Source organism: Macrotis lagotis, chromosome 2, assembly GCF_037893015.1.
Source record: "Macrotis lagotis isolate mMagLag1 chromosome 2, bilby.v1.9.chrom.fasta, whole genome shotgun sequence".
Classification (NCBI taxonomy): Eukaryota; Metazoa; Chordata; class Mammalia; order Peramelemorphia; family Peramelidae; genus Macrotis; species Macrotis lagotis.
This window is the reverse complement of record NC_133659.1, coordinates 103,090,071-103,108,957: the sequence shown is the minus strand read 5'-3', so window position 1 is coordinate 103,108,957 and position 18,887 is coordinate 103,090,071. Positions and strand designations below refer to the sequence as shown.

Sequence of the window (18,887 nt, the reverse complement as noted above, 5' to 3'; positions counted from 1 at the left end):
TCCTTGTTTTTTCTCCCTCCCTCCCTTCCTTCCTCCCTCCTTCCTTTTCTCCCCCCTCTCTTCCTCCCTTCCCTCCTCACTTCCTCTTTCCCTCCCTGCTTTCAAGGACCTCACAGACTAATAGAAGAGAAAATGTAAAAATAATATACAAGCAAAACCATATATAGGATGAATTGGAAGTAAGCAGAAAGGGGAAAATGCTAGCATTAAGGGGAATTAGAAAATGTGGGAGTTGAGTTGAATGTTAAAGGAAATTGGGAGGGAGAGGGAAGGAGGGAGAACATCCTCACCAGTATTTCTCCACTTCATTTCATCCTCCCTTCAGTTATTGAACTTATCTTCCCAAAATGCAGATCTGTCACTTCCATAACTGAATGGAGGCTAAGCTGAAGTAGGGAGAGATTTGAGTTAGAGAGGTACTAGTAGGTTATGGCAATAGTCCAGGTGTGGCATGATGAGAGCCTGCATCTAAGGAGGGAATGGGTTATTTACAAGAGATGTTATGAAGGTAGAATCAGGATTTGGCATCAGATTGGATATAGAGTTGTGAGACAGAAAGGAGTTGATGATGACATTAGATTATGAGTCTGGGGGACTAGGAGGATGGTGGTACCCTCAACAATACAAGGCCAGTTAAGGAGAGAAGAAGGTTTGGAGAAGGTACTTAACAAATATTAACAATGGAATATGATATAAAAGCATGATAGGCCATGAGAAGTTCTGATACTTCCTGATCAAGATCCAGTTTCCTCTTCTATAAAATCAAGCTAGAAATTGGCTCCTAATGTTCAGTTGACAGACCATCCAATGAATTACCTATTTTCTAATTTCGATCCACCTATTTCACAGGATTGTGGAGATAGTGCTTTCTAAACCTGAAAACACTGTAGAAATGAGTTATCTGTTGAGAGAGTCTGAAATATTGGAGTGAAGAGTCAGCAAGAGGAATTCTGGTAAGATTTGAAGATTGCATGTATGGGGGCCAGTGACAAAGAAAAGGACATGGAATGACAGTGACATAACAGACAAGAATGATGGATTTGGATTTGGGGAGATCTGGATTCAAACCCTACCTTCATCATTTATTAGCTGGGTGACTTTGGGCAACTCATTCCACCTCTCTCAGTCTCAGTTTCCTCATTTGCAAAATGAGGATACCTATAGGACTTTACAGATTGCTGGGAGCCTCAAAGACAAGTGTATATAAAATATTTTGAAAGCCTTAAGATATCATATAAGACATCACAGGATCATAGATATAGAACTGGAGAGGGCTTTGGGAGTGATATAGTTTGAATCCTGTTTCATAGATAAGGAAACTGATGTTTTAAGAGGGTAAATGACTTGTCCAAAATCACACAAATTGCAATGGAAAAAAAAGCCAGGATTTGAAGCCAAGTCTTCTGATTCCAAATAAAGAATATTTTCTTCTATACTTTGGCAAGTGAAAAAGAACATTTCCAGTTGCCATTGTCCTTATTCTGACAACTTCTTTAAGTCTGGGATAGTTGCAACTATGATCTCCCTGGGAGAAACGAGAGGTAGGATTAGTAAGAGGAGAAGATCAGGGAGCAGGGAGTAAATCTGATGATTTGCCAACACCAACAAACTCAGACAGAATTCCTTTCATACAGTTTTATTTCCACTCATATGGAAAATATGAGAATGGAAAAAACTCCACAAAGTTAACATGACCAAGAGTGGATACACGTACAATGAATAAGTACATGCACATGTTATATTTGTATACATACAGCATAGAAGCTTTTGTCTATGAAGATGTGGAGATGAAAGGCATCCCAGGAAAAGCAATAGATGTGATTGACTCTGAAGCCAGCTTATCTCTGAGACTATTCAGCTTGCTATTGCCATTCGGAACAAGGATACAAATTGAGGAGGAAGAAGAGGAGTAGGGAAAAGGGGAAGAGAAAGAGTACATTTTCATGAGCTCATGTTTATGCTTATATCAATCAGCTCTGATTTGGGTCATGTAGGGATCCCTCCTTCCCTTCCCCACCAGGGACCATGGAAGTAATGCTTACCTGACCACCAAGTGACAGGGATAGAGGTTGAAAGTCATGTGTAAGGGAAGGGCCTTGTTGGAAGCAGAAGAGTAAATTATTTAATCTACTAATTAATTAATACCCAGGGGAAGAGGTCTTCTGTAAAAATCTAGATCTGTCAAAGAAGACAGGAGATGAAGAGAAGATGAAGAGAAAAAAGAAGAGAGATAGATTGGAAACCTATTGAAGGAAGGAATAAAGTTTTGAGACTTCTTTTTAATTACTCTATTCCCTTAGAGTTCAGTTCAGTACTAAAAATACAAATTGTTCTTTGGATAAGTAGATATCAATTAAAGCATAAACTATTCACAATATTAATTTCTGCTTGTTTTTTCTCTCTCTGTGTCATAGGTGTTCTATATGCACAACTCAATATTGACATTTCTCCTCTTCAGTGGCCCACCACATTTGGGGCCTCACAATACAGAGTCACAGCCCCTCCTTCACAGTCCATCCCCTCCTCTACTTCTGTTCATTCCCATTCTAGGGTCCAGGGTAGGACTCTATTGGAAGAAAGAGCTGATGGGGCAGCTAGGTGTCACAGTGGATAAAGCACCAGCCCTGGAGTCAGGAGTACCTGGGTTCAAATCTGGTCTGAAACACTTAATAATTACCTAGCTGTGTGGCCTTGAGCAAGCCACTTAACCCCATTTGCCTTGCAAAAACCTTAAAAAACAAACAAACAGGAAGAAAGAGCTGAGTGTCATCCAGAAGAGACTATGGAATGTTGGTGAAAGGGAACAGGGCAGGGACATTACTGTGAAATACTTTCAGCAAGTTGTACAGAAATGAACCTGATACTGAAAACCCATAGTTCTCATTCTCATAGTGTTTTCTTCATAGCCTCCAAGTAATGTAGTTGGACATCAGGTCTGTTTTGTCTCCTGACTGTGATAAGAAGCAGTAAAAACTAGATGCTGGGATATACTCAATTCACCGTAAGTCCAATCACAAGCATATTATATTTGTATTCATACAGCATAGAGGCTTTTGTCTATGAAGATGTGGAGATGAAAGACATCCCAGGAAAAGCAATAGATGTGATTGACTCTAAAGCCAGTTTATCTCTGAGAGACTGTTTGGCTTGTTATTGCCATTGGGAACTATCTAGAGGGTTGAGGATGTGGCAGGAAAGCACAAAGGTAAACTACCAAGAAAATGTCTAAAAGGGCCTATAAGGAAAGCAGAGGACAGGAAGTATGTTGTAATAATGAATATTAGACTGGGAATTTGGGGAACTGATTCCTAGTCTGAGTTCTATTACTAACCACCCCAAATAGGACATTTTATCTCTTAGTAATAGGACATTTTATCTCTTAGTTTCCTTAACAATAAAATGAGGCAATTGGACAAGATGACTTTTAAGACCCCTTATATTATAAATGGTTCTAGAAGTATTAATCCCCATGACCCTATATCATAAATCTAGCCAAAGGAATATTTAAAACCCAGAGTCAAAGGAGATTGTAGAATTGGTAGATATTGACAATTAGAAATTATTTAGTTCAACCTTATAATTTTATATATAAGAAAATACACTGTTTGCACAATTATATCTCAGAGTATCTACATTTCTTGTGTATGTGAAGTCATTAATGATCTTTGAAGAATCATGGAGAATAGAATTGCTATGACTGATGATGATCAAATGCTGCAATTTTCAAAACAGAGGAACAAAAGGTAGAAGTTGAAAACCAAACCAATTAATGCAGCATCCAAGACCTGGAAAAATTATAACTTAGGTTACTGAAAGGATTGGTTTGTCTGCTGAGCCAAATTTGGGTTCACTAAGGACAAATGATATCATTCTCTCTTTTTACATAGCTCCTAACTAGACAGATAGATGAGAAGATTTTTATTACAGCATATCTGGATTTCAGCAAGATACTTCACAAAGATTCTAATTATATCCTCATGAACAAGAGAAATGTGAGCTCATTAAAGAACATTTAGGTGAATTCATAATTGATTGAAAGATCAGATCTGAAAAACCAGAATGTTGATTAACGAATTGGTGTTAACATGGGAAGAAATCTTTCAAGTGTCTGGTTAGAAGGATCTGTCCTTGGTGCTGTTTGGTCCAAAAGATTTATAAGTAGAAAAGACATAGATGATATGCTTACCAAATTTGCTGAGGATATGAACAAGGAGGGAAAGCAAATACATTGCATGAAAAACAGATATAAAAAGGACTCAAGACACTGTGATCAAATAGATCAAATTTAAGATGAAATTTAATTGAGAAAAATAGAAATAGGTTAGATATGACTATGAAAGCAGTTTAAATGAATAAGATTTGGAGATTTAGTGATGACAAGTTCAATGAGAGCCAATTATATGATATGGTATCAGAAAATGAAATGGGACATTGGACTGCCTCTAGAGATGCATTTTGTCCAAAAGAAGGAAAGTGATGGTCCTCACCCTTCTATTTTCTTTGACAGATCTCACTTGAAATAATAGGTTCAGTTCTGAATGACAAATTTGAGAAGGTACATTGGCAAACTAAAGTGTATCCAGGGAAGAGGGGTACCTAGGTGGATAAAAAGAGTCAAAATGAAATCATATGATGGAAGATTGAAGGAATTTGGGATGTTTACACTGAAGAAGAAAAGAGAAGAAAGAATGGCAACTATGTCAATTGTTTGAAGGACTCTCACATTGAAAGAGGAATTAGGAATCTTCTTGGTCCTAGAAGCAAGACCTAAAAATCAGACCTAAAATCCCATGAATAACATAAATAGGCAGAACAATTCAATAAACGGAGGAATTTTTAGGCAATTAGAATAATCTAAAAAAGAGGATGAGTACTCAAATATCTGTTGACAGATATATTCAAGCAAAGGATTTGATGAATATTGGATCCTAAAGAAGGGATTCATCATTCAGTAATATGTACCACAATCAAGAAGACAAGGCAGTTGAAGTGTAGGACAAGAATATTCATAACTCCTGCCAATAACCCAATTTTATCCCTTTTCTCTTTTGAGACTTATATTCTTAAAATGAATAGCCTTAGTACTATGTCTACAAATTGAATAGCTACACAGTTGGTTAAGTTGACAGGAAGGAAAGGAAGAGAATCAGGTGAAATTTCTTTGAAAGAATAGTATGACTTGAAGATGAAGGGCCTGGTATTTCCTTGAAATTTTTCCATTTGTGTTTGCAATTCATTCCTTCAAGAAGTCTTGTGCATCAGGCTGTTCTTCAAACTGTTTGAAGGATGAAGTTGAGATATGAGTCTTTTCAATGAAGGATGCATTCTTAGCAACACCTTCTTGAGATACTCCTACATCAAAGATTATGGAATCTTGATACAGTGCTTGGACTGGAAGACCTTTTGGATGCTCTTCAACTCACAGATTTTTATTAAAAACAAAACCTGAAGAGCTGAAATGACTTACATAAGGACTTTGGAATAGTATGTCTGTCACAGGCATTACCTATGGGATCTTTCAATGGAAAGGAAGCCTCTGTGGAGATTAAAAATGCAATTTTCTCATCAATTAGAGGGAAAAGAATGGGAAAAGAAATAACTCTGCATGAGCAATGCCATAGTTATGGGAAGAAGAGAGTGCTTGGTTTTGGGAAGTTAAAATTAATCTAGATTAGAAATGATTTTTCCAAGTCTGCATGAGCCATTGAAAAGGGGAGGCCAGGAGATGGTGATGGTGGAAACATGGAGGAAAGGAGGGAACCACACCCAGAATAACCTAAGTCTATTTGGAGTATTGTGACAAATGAGAAAATAGATTTGCATTAAAAGAGGTGAAGCAAGGTCATTTAATAAAGAACCTAGGAGAGATAATAACAACCAGGAGAGAAGAATATTCTCCAAAGGAAGTAAAAATGAGGTACTCTTGTCAGCACCCCAGTTATACCTTGGAAACCAGCCAAGGGTTTTAACCTGGGGGTCAGGCAAGAAGAAAGGAAAGAAATTGGAAAGAAAAGGTCCATAGAGAAGAACATGTTATTAGGCAAGGGAAGAGGGAATAAATTATTGAGAAAGGGAATGGAATCTTAGGACCTATCCCATTAAAAATCAGTTATGCGAGGGAAGAGATGAGATTTTTAATTAGTTTCTTTCAGTTCCCAACTGGATTTTAATCAAGAGTTCTCAAAAAAATCCTTACACTGAAAAAAAGTAGATCCCAAATTGGAGCTCTCAGATCCCCAACTTGTGGTAAAACAGAACCTAGGCTGACCAGACATCTCTAACATGGAAATTACTGGCCAGTAGCTGGCTCTAATGCTAAGCATCATTCTCTGTATTCAGTTCTGACCAGTTACAATCATAAGCAGAAAGTCATTGTACAAAGATGCCAATGGCCTTCCATGATATGGGCATGTTGGGATGCTGTGATCCATATGCTCCATTGTTACTTTGAAGTCAGAAGTTGGTCCCAGGTCGGGATCATTTCTTAAAAGACATCACCAGTATTTTTATCAACTGTCCAAGAAGTACTAAATCAAGGAAAAATGGATCTCACAACACTGACCTCTATTGACCACTAGGTGTCACTAATGTGTCTCATCTTCTACATGATGGAAGAGACTTCGGGGGGGGGGGGGGTATACAGTTGTTCCTCCCCTTCTCCCTACTTTCTACACTATATTTTGAGTTGTAGATATATTGGGTAGATGATGGTGGTCTAATTTGGCTAATTCAGAACCACATAGACACCAGATGATGAAGCTGGCATTGGTAAATGACCAAGCCCAACATTTTGAGAACTGAATGCTACAGTGAAGCAGACATCTCACTGTGGGTGGCCAAAGGAGATTTGAAGACTGCTCTTCTAAAAATCCCATTTCTATTCTTGTGTTCTGCCTCACCCAAACCTACCAACTATTCCTTCTAGAAACATCATAATTCCCTCCTCCCACCTTCCCCTCTACTCACTGCTCCTTCGCTTTCTCAACACACTTGAAGATATGAGAAGATATACATATGGGAGGAGGGTGGAAGCTTCTAGCCTACAGTTCTCAGCAAGTGCAAACCTCCTAATTTGATATCACTATGAGATTATCTATCCAATGCAAAATCTAATCAGGAAAGTATGAGGTTGCCTGAAACTGGTCCTTGCTAGAATACCAAATTTACTTCTTTCTAGGAAAAGTTCTTAGCCATTCCTTTCCACTTTCAGTTTAACAAGAGGCTATGGAAATGGGTCAAATGTCTTCTCATTTGGGGTTTAAGACTATTGGGGAGTGGAAGAGAAAACAACTGTGGCTATAGAGAAGGAAGTAGTAGAAGAGATGATATGATAAAGATTTCTTCTCTCACCAGGGCAGTTATAAAATATTTACTAGACCTGTTTGGAAAGACATATCTCATCACCTAGGTCAAGGTTTTCTAGACCTGTTAAGGAAAAATCAACTTCTCTCCTAGGTTAAGATTGATAATCTAGATGAGGTTGGAATGGAAGTAAGTGAAGGTAGAGGAAAGAAAGAAGGTTAGGTAAAGCACCAGGGGAATGAAGGGGCTCCTAAAAAAGGGAGACTACATCTGGCAAGAAGTTTGGGACTGGTGTTTATATGTGAGAGAAGCAGTTCTTTGAACTTGGTGGATCAAAACTAAAGTCTTAGGCTTTATAATCCCACATGAGGGAAGGGAGGTGCAATAAGGGACTGGAATTGTCTTCCTCCTTTCTTTCAGGAGACCTACACAGGTGGAAAGGAAAAGCCTAGAGAGGGTAGAAAAGGCAATGAAACAGGTCAGGAAGTGAGGACATGGGCCACCCCTGACTGAGAGGTGTTCAAGTCTCTTCAGAAAAGTCCATCTGGTGTCAAAGTAGGAGTTAGATGATCACAGACTGCAGGAGCCGGAAACACATCATCAGGTCCAGTGGAATAGGTGGCTTCAGTTGGTTCCCATCGAGCCTCAGGTAGCGGAGATGTGGCACATTTTCCAAGTCTGAGGAGAAGTCATGGAATGCAACCAGGTTGTTGGGACAGATCTGGGTCCCATTGATTTCTATGGAGAGAAAAAGAGAGAGAGAAGAGGATAAGCCAAGGGAAGAAGATAGGCAAGGGTTGGGACTCAGATGGGAAAGAAATTCTAGCAGGGAAACACCTGGAATCAGGATTTCTGGGTGACTTGAAGGTGGGGGTGGGTTTTCTTCTATGTTTGTCCCCATTATCTATGTCCCTAATGAAGTCATATATGTACTATATTCTACCTGAGGGCTAAAATTAGAAGATGATGGCCCTGTATGACAGTCTTCTCTCTGCCCCCTAGGTGGCAAGGGGGGAATAGGCTAAGAATAGCTATTCTTCCATAAGCTGTAGGCATCTGCACCCTAGTTCCCCCCTCTACCCCTGCCCATGCACATATTTCTAAAAGTCAGATCCCAAAGAGCAAAGGCAGCCTGTGATTTTTGGCTTCCTTCCCTTACATACCACTGAATGTCATCTGATCTAAATTTGATTGGAAATGATAGTGAATCTGGAGGTAATATGTTCTTTCAGCAATCAGACTTTTGGTCAGAGAATATAGAGCTAGATGTTCCAAATGTAAAACCTTTCTATGACCACTGCATTTTCTTTATTTCACCTATTTAATCTAGACTCGAGATAGCTAAATAATAATGGAAAGAAAAGATTTGAGTTTTGACCACCATCTGTTAGCAGTGTGATCTTGCCAAGTTGTTTATCTACTCACAACCTCAATTTTCTCATCTATAAAATGGGAGAGCTAGACAGAGAAACCTGTCTTACCTATTCATTATGTTGTGGTAACAAACAGCAAACATTTAATAAGTACCTGCTAAATACAAGTCTGCTGTTCCAGGGATATGAGGATAAAATTGAAACTGTCCTTGTCCTAAAGGTGTTTACATATCTATTAAAGAACCTACAGAGATGGTATATATAAATATATTTTGAAAATCATACAATACATATAAAAATATCATTTTATAGCACTTTAACATTTTAAAGCATTTCCACCAAAATAATCTTATCATTTTTTATCTATTTTGTAAATTAGAAAAGAGGCTTAAAGATGTTAATAATTGTCTACTAGTAAAAGTCAGGACCTGCATTTGAACCCAGAGCTCTTGACTCTAAGGCTCTTTCCATTTACTATACCAACTTAAATATTACTAAAAATGTTATTTTTCACATAGAATTGGATCTGACAGGGTCTCTTAACCTCTGACACAAGCATAATCAAAATAATGGGGAAATGCTTAGTAGGGATGGTTCCAGATACAGCTGTTTTAACTTTTTTTGTTGGTTTGCTGTTTGTTGATCTCTCTGCTGAAGATCATAACAAGTCTAATGGGAAGCTAGGTGGCACAGTGGATAGAGCACCAGCCCTGGAGTCAGGAGGACCTGAGTTCAAATCTGGTCTCAGACACTTCATAATTGCCTACCTGTGTGAACTTAGGCAAGTCACTTAACCCTATCACCTTAAATAAATGAATTTTTTTAAAAAAGAAAGTCTACAGCACAGTATGGCACAAAAGACTTCTTCAGTAACAGATATCAAACAGGGAACAGCACCTAGACCAAGTAGATCCTCCCTGAACTATTCTGATCTACCACTTAAAAAAAATCTCATTTGACTCTTGTTTTTCTTCCTTCCAATATGATTTTGTGATGGATGAATAAAGGGGTCACTTCAATATCAATTTAGAATCTGTAGATCTCCTTATTTTATACGTTGTACAACCCTCCCTCATTTAAATCAAAATTACTTGTAAGTCACAGTATAACTTCCCTGATGTCATGGTCTTCTTCAAGGATGAAGGATGAGTAATAACAACAGAACATACCTCCGAGGTCCATTCCCATTATTTGCACATGGACTACCTCAGTATACCTTTATCTGGTGGTCTTTATCTCTTATTTTTGGAAGGGGGACTGGAAACTTCCTCCTGGAGAAACTGGCACTTCTCCTAATGGACTAAGGACAATTCAGATCATCCTCTTTGTTCCCTTTGTATATTCCAGATTCTCTCAAAATGGAATGCATAAATTTTCTTTGGGTAGTCTCTCCATTCAGGAATTGTTTTATTCCCTGAAGCCTTCTTTCTTTCTAAGTACCAAAGACTTCTTTGTCCAACCTGCAGACAACTAAGAGAATCTTGAATACCTTTATTCTCCCTGGGAGCTTCTTTTAGCTCTTGGATCCATGTGATATATTCTCCTATTGAATTAACTGTGAAACTGGTTTCTTATCAATCTGGTGGAGGTATATATACTCCCATGACTGTGAGCCTAGTCTAGGAGAGGTGCACTACTGTGTTCTCTAGTCTTAGGTGCCCTCAGGTCAGATGGCAAGGGCACCAAAACAAAAATATGAGATTTATTGGGCTACAAAGAGTCATACCCAGAGGTACTAAAATCTCTGTACCAATACCATAAGACTAATTCCAACTCTTTCATACTTTCCCTAGGATTTCCTTCTATTGGTCCTGATACTGGTTCTAACAGCAGTACAAGGTTAAGTAATCAGGGACATTGCCCCTGAAAGATAGCTTATGCTAATATTAGTATCACTAATTCTGAGAAACTAAACACTAACAAACTGGACTCAGCTACATGGACTCAGAATTCTCTTGCTGGTTTATCCTTAGTTCCTTCTGCCTACTATGAACTCAGAGCTTGCTTCCTTTTCCATTCACTCATTCATCTATATGAGCATCATGTCTGCATCAGATCCATCAGATTATCTGGAGTGGCATGCCTTGCCGACTGCTTTTAGAGATACCCATTTAGAGTTCCACTTTTAAAGATACTTCTCAGCATTGCTACACTGATAGAGGAAGCAGCTGTTTCCTTTACTGTCGACAACTACAGTTCTGGGAGTCATGGCTCCTGCCTCTAGTCACCAGTGAGACCTTTTATGGAAACTCCTCATTCAGAGTTTATATCTTATCCTAGAGGCAATAAGGGACCACTTAAACTTCCTAATCTTGGCAGTGACTTGCTCAGCTCTGTGTTATAGAAGTATTAATTTAGTAGCTGTGTGGAAGATAGATTAGAAAGGGAGAGAGACCTAAAGTAATGAGATCAATTAAGAGGCTATTGCAATAGTTTGAACAAGAGGGGTTAGTAATTCTTAGGAATCATTACTGACATGAGAAATAGTCTTGAATCTCAACATGTGCTACACAATGAATCTGTAGTACACTGCTTCTTATGAGGCTTTCTAAATGTAAATGAGCATGCAGAATGAATATAGGAAAAATACTGCATTTGGAGGAAGGGAGAGTAGTAATAATTATAAAGATGAGAAAGTTCTTCTATAAGGGGTGGTACCTGAGTTGTGCTTTCAAAGAAGCTAGGGATGGCTAGCATCGGATAAAGAGTTGGGTCTGGAATCAGAAAGGCCTGAGTTCAAATTGACCTCAGATACTAGCTGTGTGACCCTTGGCAAGTCACCTAACCTTGTTTGCCTCAGCATACTCATCTGTAAAATGAAGTAGAGAAGAAATTAGCAGACTACTCCAGTATCTGCCAAGAAAACCCCAAATGGAGTGGTGAAGAGTTGGACATGACAGAAGGTCTGAAAAACAGCAAAAAGGGAGTCTCTGTCCAAGGTAGTCTCTTCCCATTACTGTTCTATCAATATAACTTCTTCAAATTTCCCAATGATGAATATCACCAGTGCCTATTGTAATGGAAGGTCATGGATCCAAGTCTAGCAGATCAGATGACAATGCCCAGAGAAAGTCAATATTTCTGATATTATTTTTTTTAGATTTTTCAAGGCAATGGGGTTAAGTGGCTTGCCTAAGGCCACACGGCTAGGTAATTATTAATTGTCTGATGCTGGATTTGAACCCAGGACTCCTGAGTCCAAGGCTAGTGCTCTATCCACTGTGCCACCTAGCTGTCCCTAATATTTCTGATATTAACTGATATCAGAAGGCTTGGCTGCCATGGAGTCCTTATTGAAGGAAAGCTTGGGAGGGTCTGTGAGTGTAGCCTATATAAGGTGTGAATACAGACTGTGATCCTGGCAGTTACCACCTGTCTGCTACAGTTATTTCCCCAAGCTTTGTATTGTTTAGTCCCCTCTAAGACAATGTGGGGAGGGGGAAAGAGACTTTATGGAGTGCTCAGAGTCTCCACCAAGAAGTGATTTCCTCTGCTCTCCTGCCTCCAGTCCTCTTGGCTCTGTGATTGTTGTCTAATGAGCAACATGGAGACTCTTTCTATTCCTGGTTTTCTCACATTGCTGAGACAGAGAGAGAGAGAGAGAGAGAGAGAGAGAGAGAGAGAGAGAGAGAGAGAGATCGCTTCAGATTAGTCACCTCAGAAGAGATGACTTGATGCCTTCAATTCAGTTCAACAAGCTTTAATAGAGTATCCACCACAGGACAGGCACCATATTAGTTGCTGGGAGTAAAAAGACAGAAACAAAATAGCCCCTGCTCTTGCATTGTTTGCATTTACCAAGGGAAAGTAATATATGATGGAATAATAAAGCAAAATATAACCCAAAAGTATTATATGAAATATATAGAAAGCAAATTCAATGCATTTGGAGGAGGGAGAGAGCAATAATAATAATAATAAAGACAACCTGTAGGGCAAGCCCCCCGAGCTGTACATTGAAGGAAGCTAGGGACCCTGTGAGGCAGAAGTAAGGAAGGGCATTCCAGGCATGGGGCACAGCCTATGCGAAGATACAGAGTGGGAGATGAAACGTGCCTATGAGGGGCCTCAAGTGAGCCTGTGTGGCAGAAGATAGAATGCATGAGGGGAAGTAAGTGAAAGTGGTCTGGAAAGATGGGCTGGAGTCATGTTGACTTTTAAAAAAAACTCCTCATACAGAGATATTTTATCCTAGAGGCAATAAGTAGCCACTAAGCTTCCTAATCATGACAGTGACACAGTCACACACTGTGTTTTAGAAGTATTCATTTTGTAGCTACCAAAAACATGGAAAAGGAAAGAGACTGAAGGGAAGAACAATTAAGAGGTTGTTGCAATAGTTCAGACTAGAGGTGATGAGACTGTGAACCAGGATGGGGGGTTGTGATCAAATGAGATAGTCTTTGTTTTTGTTTGTTTGTTTTTTGCAAGGTGATATCACTCAGCTAAGTAAGAATTAAGTGTCTGAGATCAGATTTGAACCCAGGTCCTTCTGACTCCAAGACTGGTGCTCTATCCACAACACCACTTAGCTGCCCCATAGGATAATATTTGTAGAAAACAACAAAAATGCTTAGCACAGTTCTTTAAAAAAGTATAAGACTCCACATAAGTGCTTATTGCTGTCCCTTCCCATCTCCATTGTAATCCCAGTCAAACTGCAAGTTCCCCATACACAAGGCTCCACGCCCCATGTCAGCACCTTTATACAGATTGTGCCCGGAGGCATGGAATGCCCTCGGCTCACTTGTGCTTCTAGGAACCTCACTCCCTTGAAAGTCAAAGTCACATTGCTGCCTCCTAAATGAAGCCATTCCTCACCCCCCAAGTGCTTTTTATAATCGTAACTTTATAGAAGTAGCATGGTGGAGTGCCCATATGATCTCATGAAAGTCAGTTTATGAAGCTTAGGCAGCTGTGACTTGTCTAGCTCTAGCCCTTGAACCATAGGTGGCTAATCGCTGCCTATTTAGTTTAAGCAACCTTGGAGAAACTCCTGCCTGACTAAAGACTGGTCCTGTATGATGACGAAAAAATATACTAATTGGTAGTGGAGCCAGCAGAATGGGGTGGGGGTGGGGGGCACAAACAGAACTGAGTGTGCACATAAAAGGTAAAAACCCACTGACCTCTGGGTCTCTTTTTCTTGGTGACTTCTCTTTCTCTCCCTCTCTTTCTCTCCCTCCCCCTTCTCTTTCTTTGTTTCTGTCTCTTTTCTCTTTTTTCCTTTTTTCTCTCTCTGTCACTGTCTCTCTTTTCTCTTCTCTTTCTGTCTTTGTCTCCATCTCTCTGTCTCTCCCTCCTTCCTCTCTCTCTCTCTCTCTCTCTCTGTCTCTCTCTCTCTGCCTCTGTCTCTGTATTTCTGTCTCTGTTTCTCTCTCTCTCTCTTCCTCTGCTTCTGTTTCTGTCTCTGTCTATTTATCTCTGTTTCTATGTGTTTGTCTTTCTTTCTTTATCTCTGACTCCTATCTGGCTGTCCCTCTCTCTCTCTGTGTCTCTCTCTCTTTGTCTCTCTCTCTCTCTGTCTCTCTCTCTCTCTCTTTCTCTCTCTCTCTCCCTCTCTCTCTCAGTTTCTCTGCCTGTCTTTCTATCTTGCCCAGAGTCTATAAAAATTCTTGTCACCTACCTAACATAACATCTGGCACATAATACGCCTTTAATAATTGTTTACAGTCTGTCACAGGATGATCAGCTGTGAATGACTTACCTTTTTTTCAACAGTGCTGTTGAAAGACAACTCGGAAGAATTTAGGATAAAAAATGCTCTCTATCCCCACAGAAAGAGCTGATGGTGTCTGAAGCCAGATTGAAGTTTACTTTCTTTTTACTTTACTTAGAAGAAGGGAGGAAAAGTGGGAGGGAGAGACACTGAGAACCAAAGAGACAGAGAGGTTTCTCTTTTTCTCACAAAAAAGTGAGGGAATTATATTTTTTTAGGGTTTTTTTGCAAGGCAATGGGGTTAAGTGGCTTGCCCAAGGCCACACAGCTAGGTAATTAGTAAGTGTCTGAGGTTGGATTTGAACTCAGGTCCTGACTCCAGGGCTGGTGCTCTATACACTGCACCACCTAGCCACTCCTATATTTACTTTTATGACTACTGGGATAATGTTTATCATGACTACACATTTTTAACTTATATCAAATAACTTGCTTTCTCAATGAGGAGGTCTGGGGTGGGAGGAAGGGAGAGAATTCAGAACTCAAGGTTTTAAAAGTGAATGTTGAAATTTGTTTTACATGTAACCAGGGAAAATTAAATTAAATTAAAAAATAATTTTTTATTATCTGACACTTCCATCTTGTCCCACCCTTCTTGCTCATGCCCATTCCCCTATATTACTCACTCTGAATCTCATTGTTGTTGAGATACAGGTGTTCCAGCCGGTTGTTGATGGCCGGCACATTGCTGAGCTTGTTGTGAGACAGGTGGAGGACCAAAAGGTTGGAGATATTGAAGGAGTTCTTGGGGAGCCCCTTGTCGGACAGTTGGTTGTAGTTGAGTCGGATAAAAGAGAGGTTGGGGAAGCCCTTGAAGTAACCATTAGGGATGTTCTCAATGTTGTTACTATCCAGGAAGAGCTGGTGGATGGCTGAGGGGACCTTGGGAGGCATCTTCCTCAGAATGTTATGAGCCAGGTTGAGCTGCATGAGGTTCTTGAGGCCTTGGAAGGTGTCAGGCCTGAAGACCCCATCACTGAGCTTGTTATGGTGCAGGTCTAAGAGTACCAGGTTCTCCAGTTTGCTAAAGGCTCCTGGTGGGATTTTGTTGATTTGGTTCTGGCTCAGCCTCAACTGCTCCAGGTTTCGGGGCAGGGCCATGGGGACTTCTTCAAGCTTGTTCTTCTCCATGTAGAGAAAGACCAAACTCTCCAACTTCTCTAGTACCCTCTGATCTATCTTGCGGATACGGTTGTTGTCGAGGTTGACCCACCTTAGGCCAGTGGCATTCTTGAAGGACTCCATGGGAAGGTCTGTGATGAAATTGTTCTGAAGGTAGAGATAGTGAATTCGGGATGGGATGACTGGTACCTTTCGCAAGTTGCGGCTGTCACAGTACAGGGCTGATGGGAAGTCTGGGGGGCAGTAGCATTCTCTAGGGCAATCAGGAAAGATTGATGGGGGTCCTGGGGGGAGGGGAGGAGGCAGGTCTGTGGGTTCAGAGGGCTCTTCAAGATCAGGTCTGTATGGAGGAGGGGTTCTGGGTGCAGGCCTGGGTTTGGGCCCTGGTTTAGGTCGCCTCTTGGGAGGCCTTTGTTGGCTATGAGTTACTGAAAACAAGATGAAGAGGAGAAGGAGGGTCCAGCAAAGAGAGGGCTTCATGGTCCAGGGCATTCACCTGCAGTAAGGAGACATAGAAGAATCATTAAAATATAAAATAGATTAGACCAAGGTGGCTTAACAAAAAAATGGCCAATTCTACAACTGGGGTCTCCAAAAGACAACAGGAGAGAACTCATTCCATAGTAAACCTCAGTCAAAGGCAGGGAGGCATTGGGTAGGGAACCTGTATTTTCTGTATTTTCTCCAGAAGAAAAGGAAGACAGTCTGAGTCCCTGGAGACACTGCCCAGTGACTTTGGCCTCCCAGGAATGTTCTTGACTTCCTCTGGGGAGGTTGAGAATAAGGAACCTCAGCTCTACTCTGAGATTGCAAAAATGTCATCTAATCTTTCTGTTGTCCATTTCAGGTACAGGAAAATTGTCTCTCCCTCCCAACTTTCTAAGAGAAGGGTGGTGGTCTGATGTAAATTATAAAGTATTAGAGAACATCCAAGTTCTTAACTGAGTTCATGGACCCCTCAATGGATAAGTGGATAAATTTCAGGGGGTCTGTGAAATCAAATGAGAAAAAAATGACATCTATGTATTTTAATGCGATGCATCTAAAAACATTCTGAGGAGTCCATGACAAAGATTTCCAAGGGTTTCCTGACATAAAAAAAAAAAAAGGTAAAGAGCCCCCTGGACTAGGTGAATGACTTCCTTTTACAGATGAGGCTGCTGAGACCAAGAGACAGAGGTGACTTTCTCAAGTGACCACAGTGAGGTAGTGGTAAAACTGGGATTCAGTCCTGAACCTCCTGCCTGCCAGACCTTTGGGAGCTGCTTGGTGAAGAGACACCATAGGAATCTAACCATCCACCGCACTGCTCAGGCAGCTCTATGCTGCTCCTCCTGCTCTCTTCCTACTTGGCTCTCACAGCCCCAGTCTGTTCCTGCAGGACACAGACTCAGAATTTCCCCCAGACATCGTGTTCCTTGGAAAAAGTAAACAGAAAGATGCGAGATAGAAAAGGCCCTTTCAATCTTTCTGACCTGGGATTACTGCAATCCATCTCTTCTGCAAAAAGAAAGAGAACATGGGCCACCATAGCAGGAGAGACTGAAGGTAGATGTCTAGAACTTTCTGACCATCAGCAGTGGGAAAACATTGGTGTGGGGGATTGAGGGAAGGTGGAGAGTCTTACTCTACAGGGAGGTCCCTATTTGGGGTGGAGCAATGCTGTCCAAAAGCAGAGAGAAGGACAAGCTGACCTCTTGCAGTTTTGGCTAGCCTGGGGATTCTGGAATTTCTAGCCCTACTTTCTACCCCTCCCCAACCGCTGGTATTTTCTCAGAGGCCTTCTGAGGGTCACATTGCATCTAAGTTCTCAAATGTTTCAATTGGAAGAGAAAAAGGAAGTTAGAGAATTGATGCATGATGCCAGTCAGAGAAATGAGGACAATTATGTGGTTGACTGGCTGTGTTTTCTCCTCTCATCATGACATTTATCCCTATCAACTTGTATTTTATATCAATCTTCTAGAATGTAAATGGAAGGTTTGTTTTTTGTTTTGTCTTAATGACCTCAGAACCAAGAGTCTTGATTCATGCTTCTTGGAATGAATTGGAATGGTTTCACTATAGGATCAGTCTTTTCAGACTAACCTGTTGTGGGCTCTAGTCCCCCCAAGGAGTGAATTGCTTTGTCTGGCAATTGGTCCATGCCCTAGGGCATCTAGGTGTGCAGTGGATAGAGCACCAGTCCTGGAGTCAGGAAGACCTGAGTTCAAATATGACCTCAGACACTTGTCACTTATAGGCCCATCTCCAGTTGTCCTGATTTATATCTGACCACTGGATCCAGATGGCTCTGAAGAAGAAAGTGAGACTGGTGACTTAGCATAACCCCACCCCCTCCACTCAATTCCAATTCATGTGCTTGTCCTGACATCACCTCCCTGATGCATGGTCTTTTTCAATAACTAAGGACATGGGGTGGCTAGGTGGTGCAGTGAATAGAGCACCAGCCCTGGAGTCAGGAAGACCTGAGTTCAGGTCCAGCCTCAGACATTTAATAATGACCTAGCTGTGTGGTCTTCGGCAAGTCATTTAACCCCATTGTCTTGCAAAAAAAAAACCTAAAAAAAAAGAACTAAGGATATAATATCATCATCATTTCACCTGATTCCAGTCTTACCTCTCTTCCAGGGCATTTTCCTTCTACTAAGCCCTGAAGTTGATCTGGAGCAGAACTTAGAGAAATAAAGATAAGAATTGGAGAAAGGAGTCCAAATAGCATCAGAAGAGGAATAACAAAAGTTAAAGTTTTAGGAGTCCTGGGGAAGACCTCAGGAGTACTAACTGCTTCTTAACATAGGAGATACAAGGAAGAAGGGTGTCTGCTTCAAAAGTTAGATGAACTAGTTTGTCTCCATTAGCACTGATGACATTCTATTAACTTTCCTAATGTTCCTGACACTTTCATATTCCTCAGGTACCATAGTGAAATTTTTTCTCCAAACTCTTTACTCTCTCCTGGGCCCCGGAGAACTTTTTAATGAATCAAGAGGATCCCTCCAGAATGGGACCAACTGGTAGAACTCAGTAAAGTGGATGGTAGAGTCAGGAGTGGATACCCACTCTCAGGTGCCAAGCCTAGGCAAAAGAAAAGCTTACCTACATAAATAGGCCATCCCCCATTTCTCCCCCATCCTGCCTCCTTATGTTGGACCATGACTGGTCCTACAAGGTTGCTCACATATATTTGGAAAACTGACTCATTCCTCTGGACTACCTAGTTCTGATGGTGGCTTCAGGGGAAGAAAAGGAGAAAGGGCCCCACAGATGAGGGAAGGGGAGTGCTGCCAGCTCTCAGCAGTTCTTCCTGCCAGTTGGCAGCTGCATGTGAATGCCCAGACAACCCCCCAGAGAGCACCCAGTGGCTTCAA

General features: G+C 40.8%; 1 protein-coding gene across 1 annotated transcript in view; it reads right to left on the bottom strand.

Moving 5' to 3' along the window:
• Positions 1–1,620: 1,620 nt before the first annotated feature.
• PRELP (proline and arginine rich end leucine rich repeat protein) overlaps positions 1,621–18,887 on the bottom strand; it is a 30,233-nt gene continuing 12,966 nt past the window's right edge. Inside the window, exons 2-3 of the mRNA XM_074222416.1 lie at positions 15,021–16,012; positions 1,621–8,040 (exon numbers count right to left, since the gene is read on the bottom strand). Of these exons, the coding sequence (XP_074078517.1) occupies positions 7,865–8,040; positions 15,021–16,008 (1,164 nt within the window). The 5' untranslated portion in view covers positions 16,009–16,012 and the 3' untranslated portion in view covers positions 1,621–7,864. The remainder of the gene's footprint in view (positions 8,041–15,020; positions 16,013–18,887) is intronic.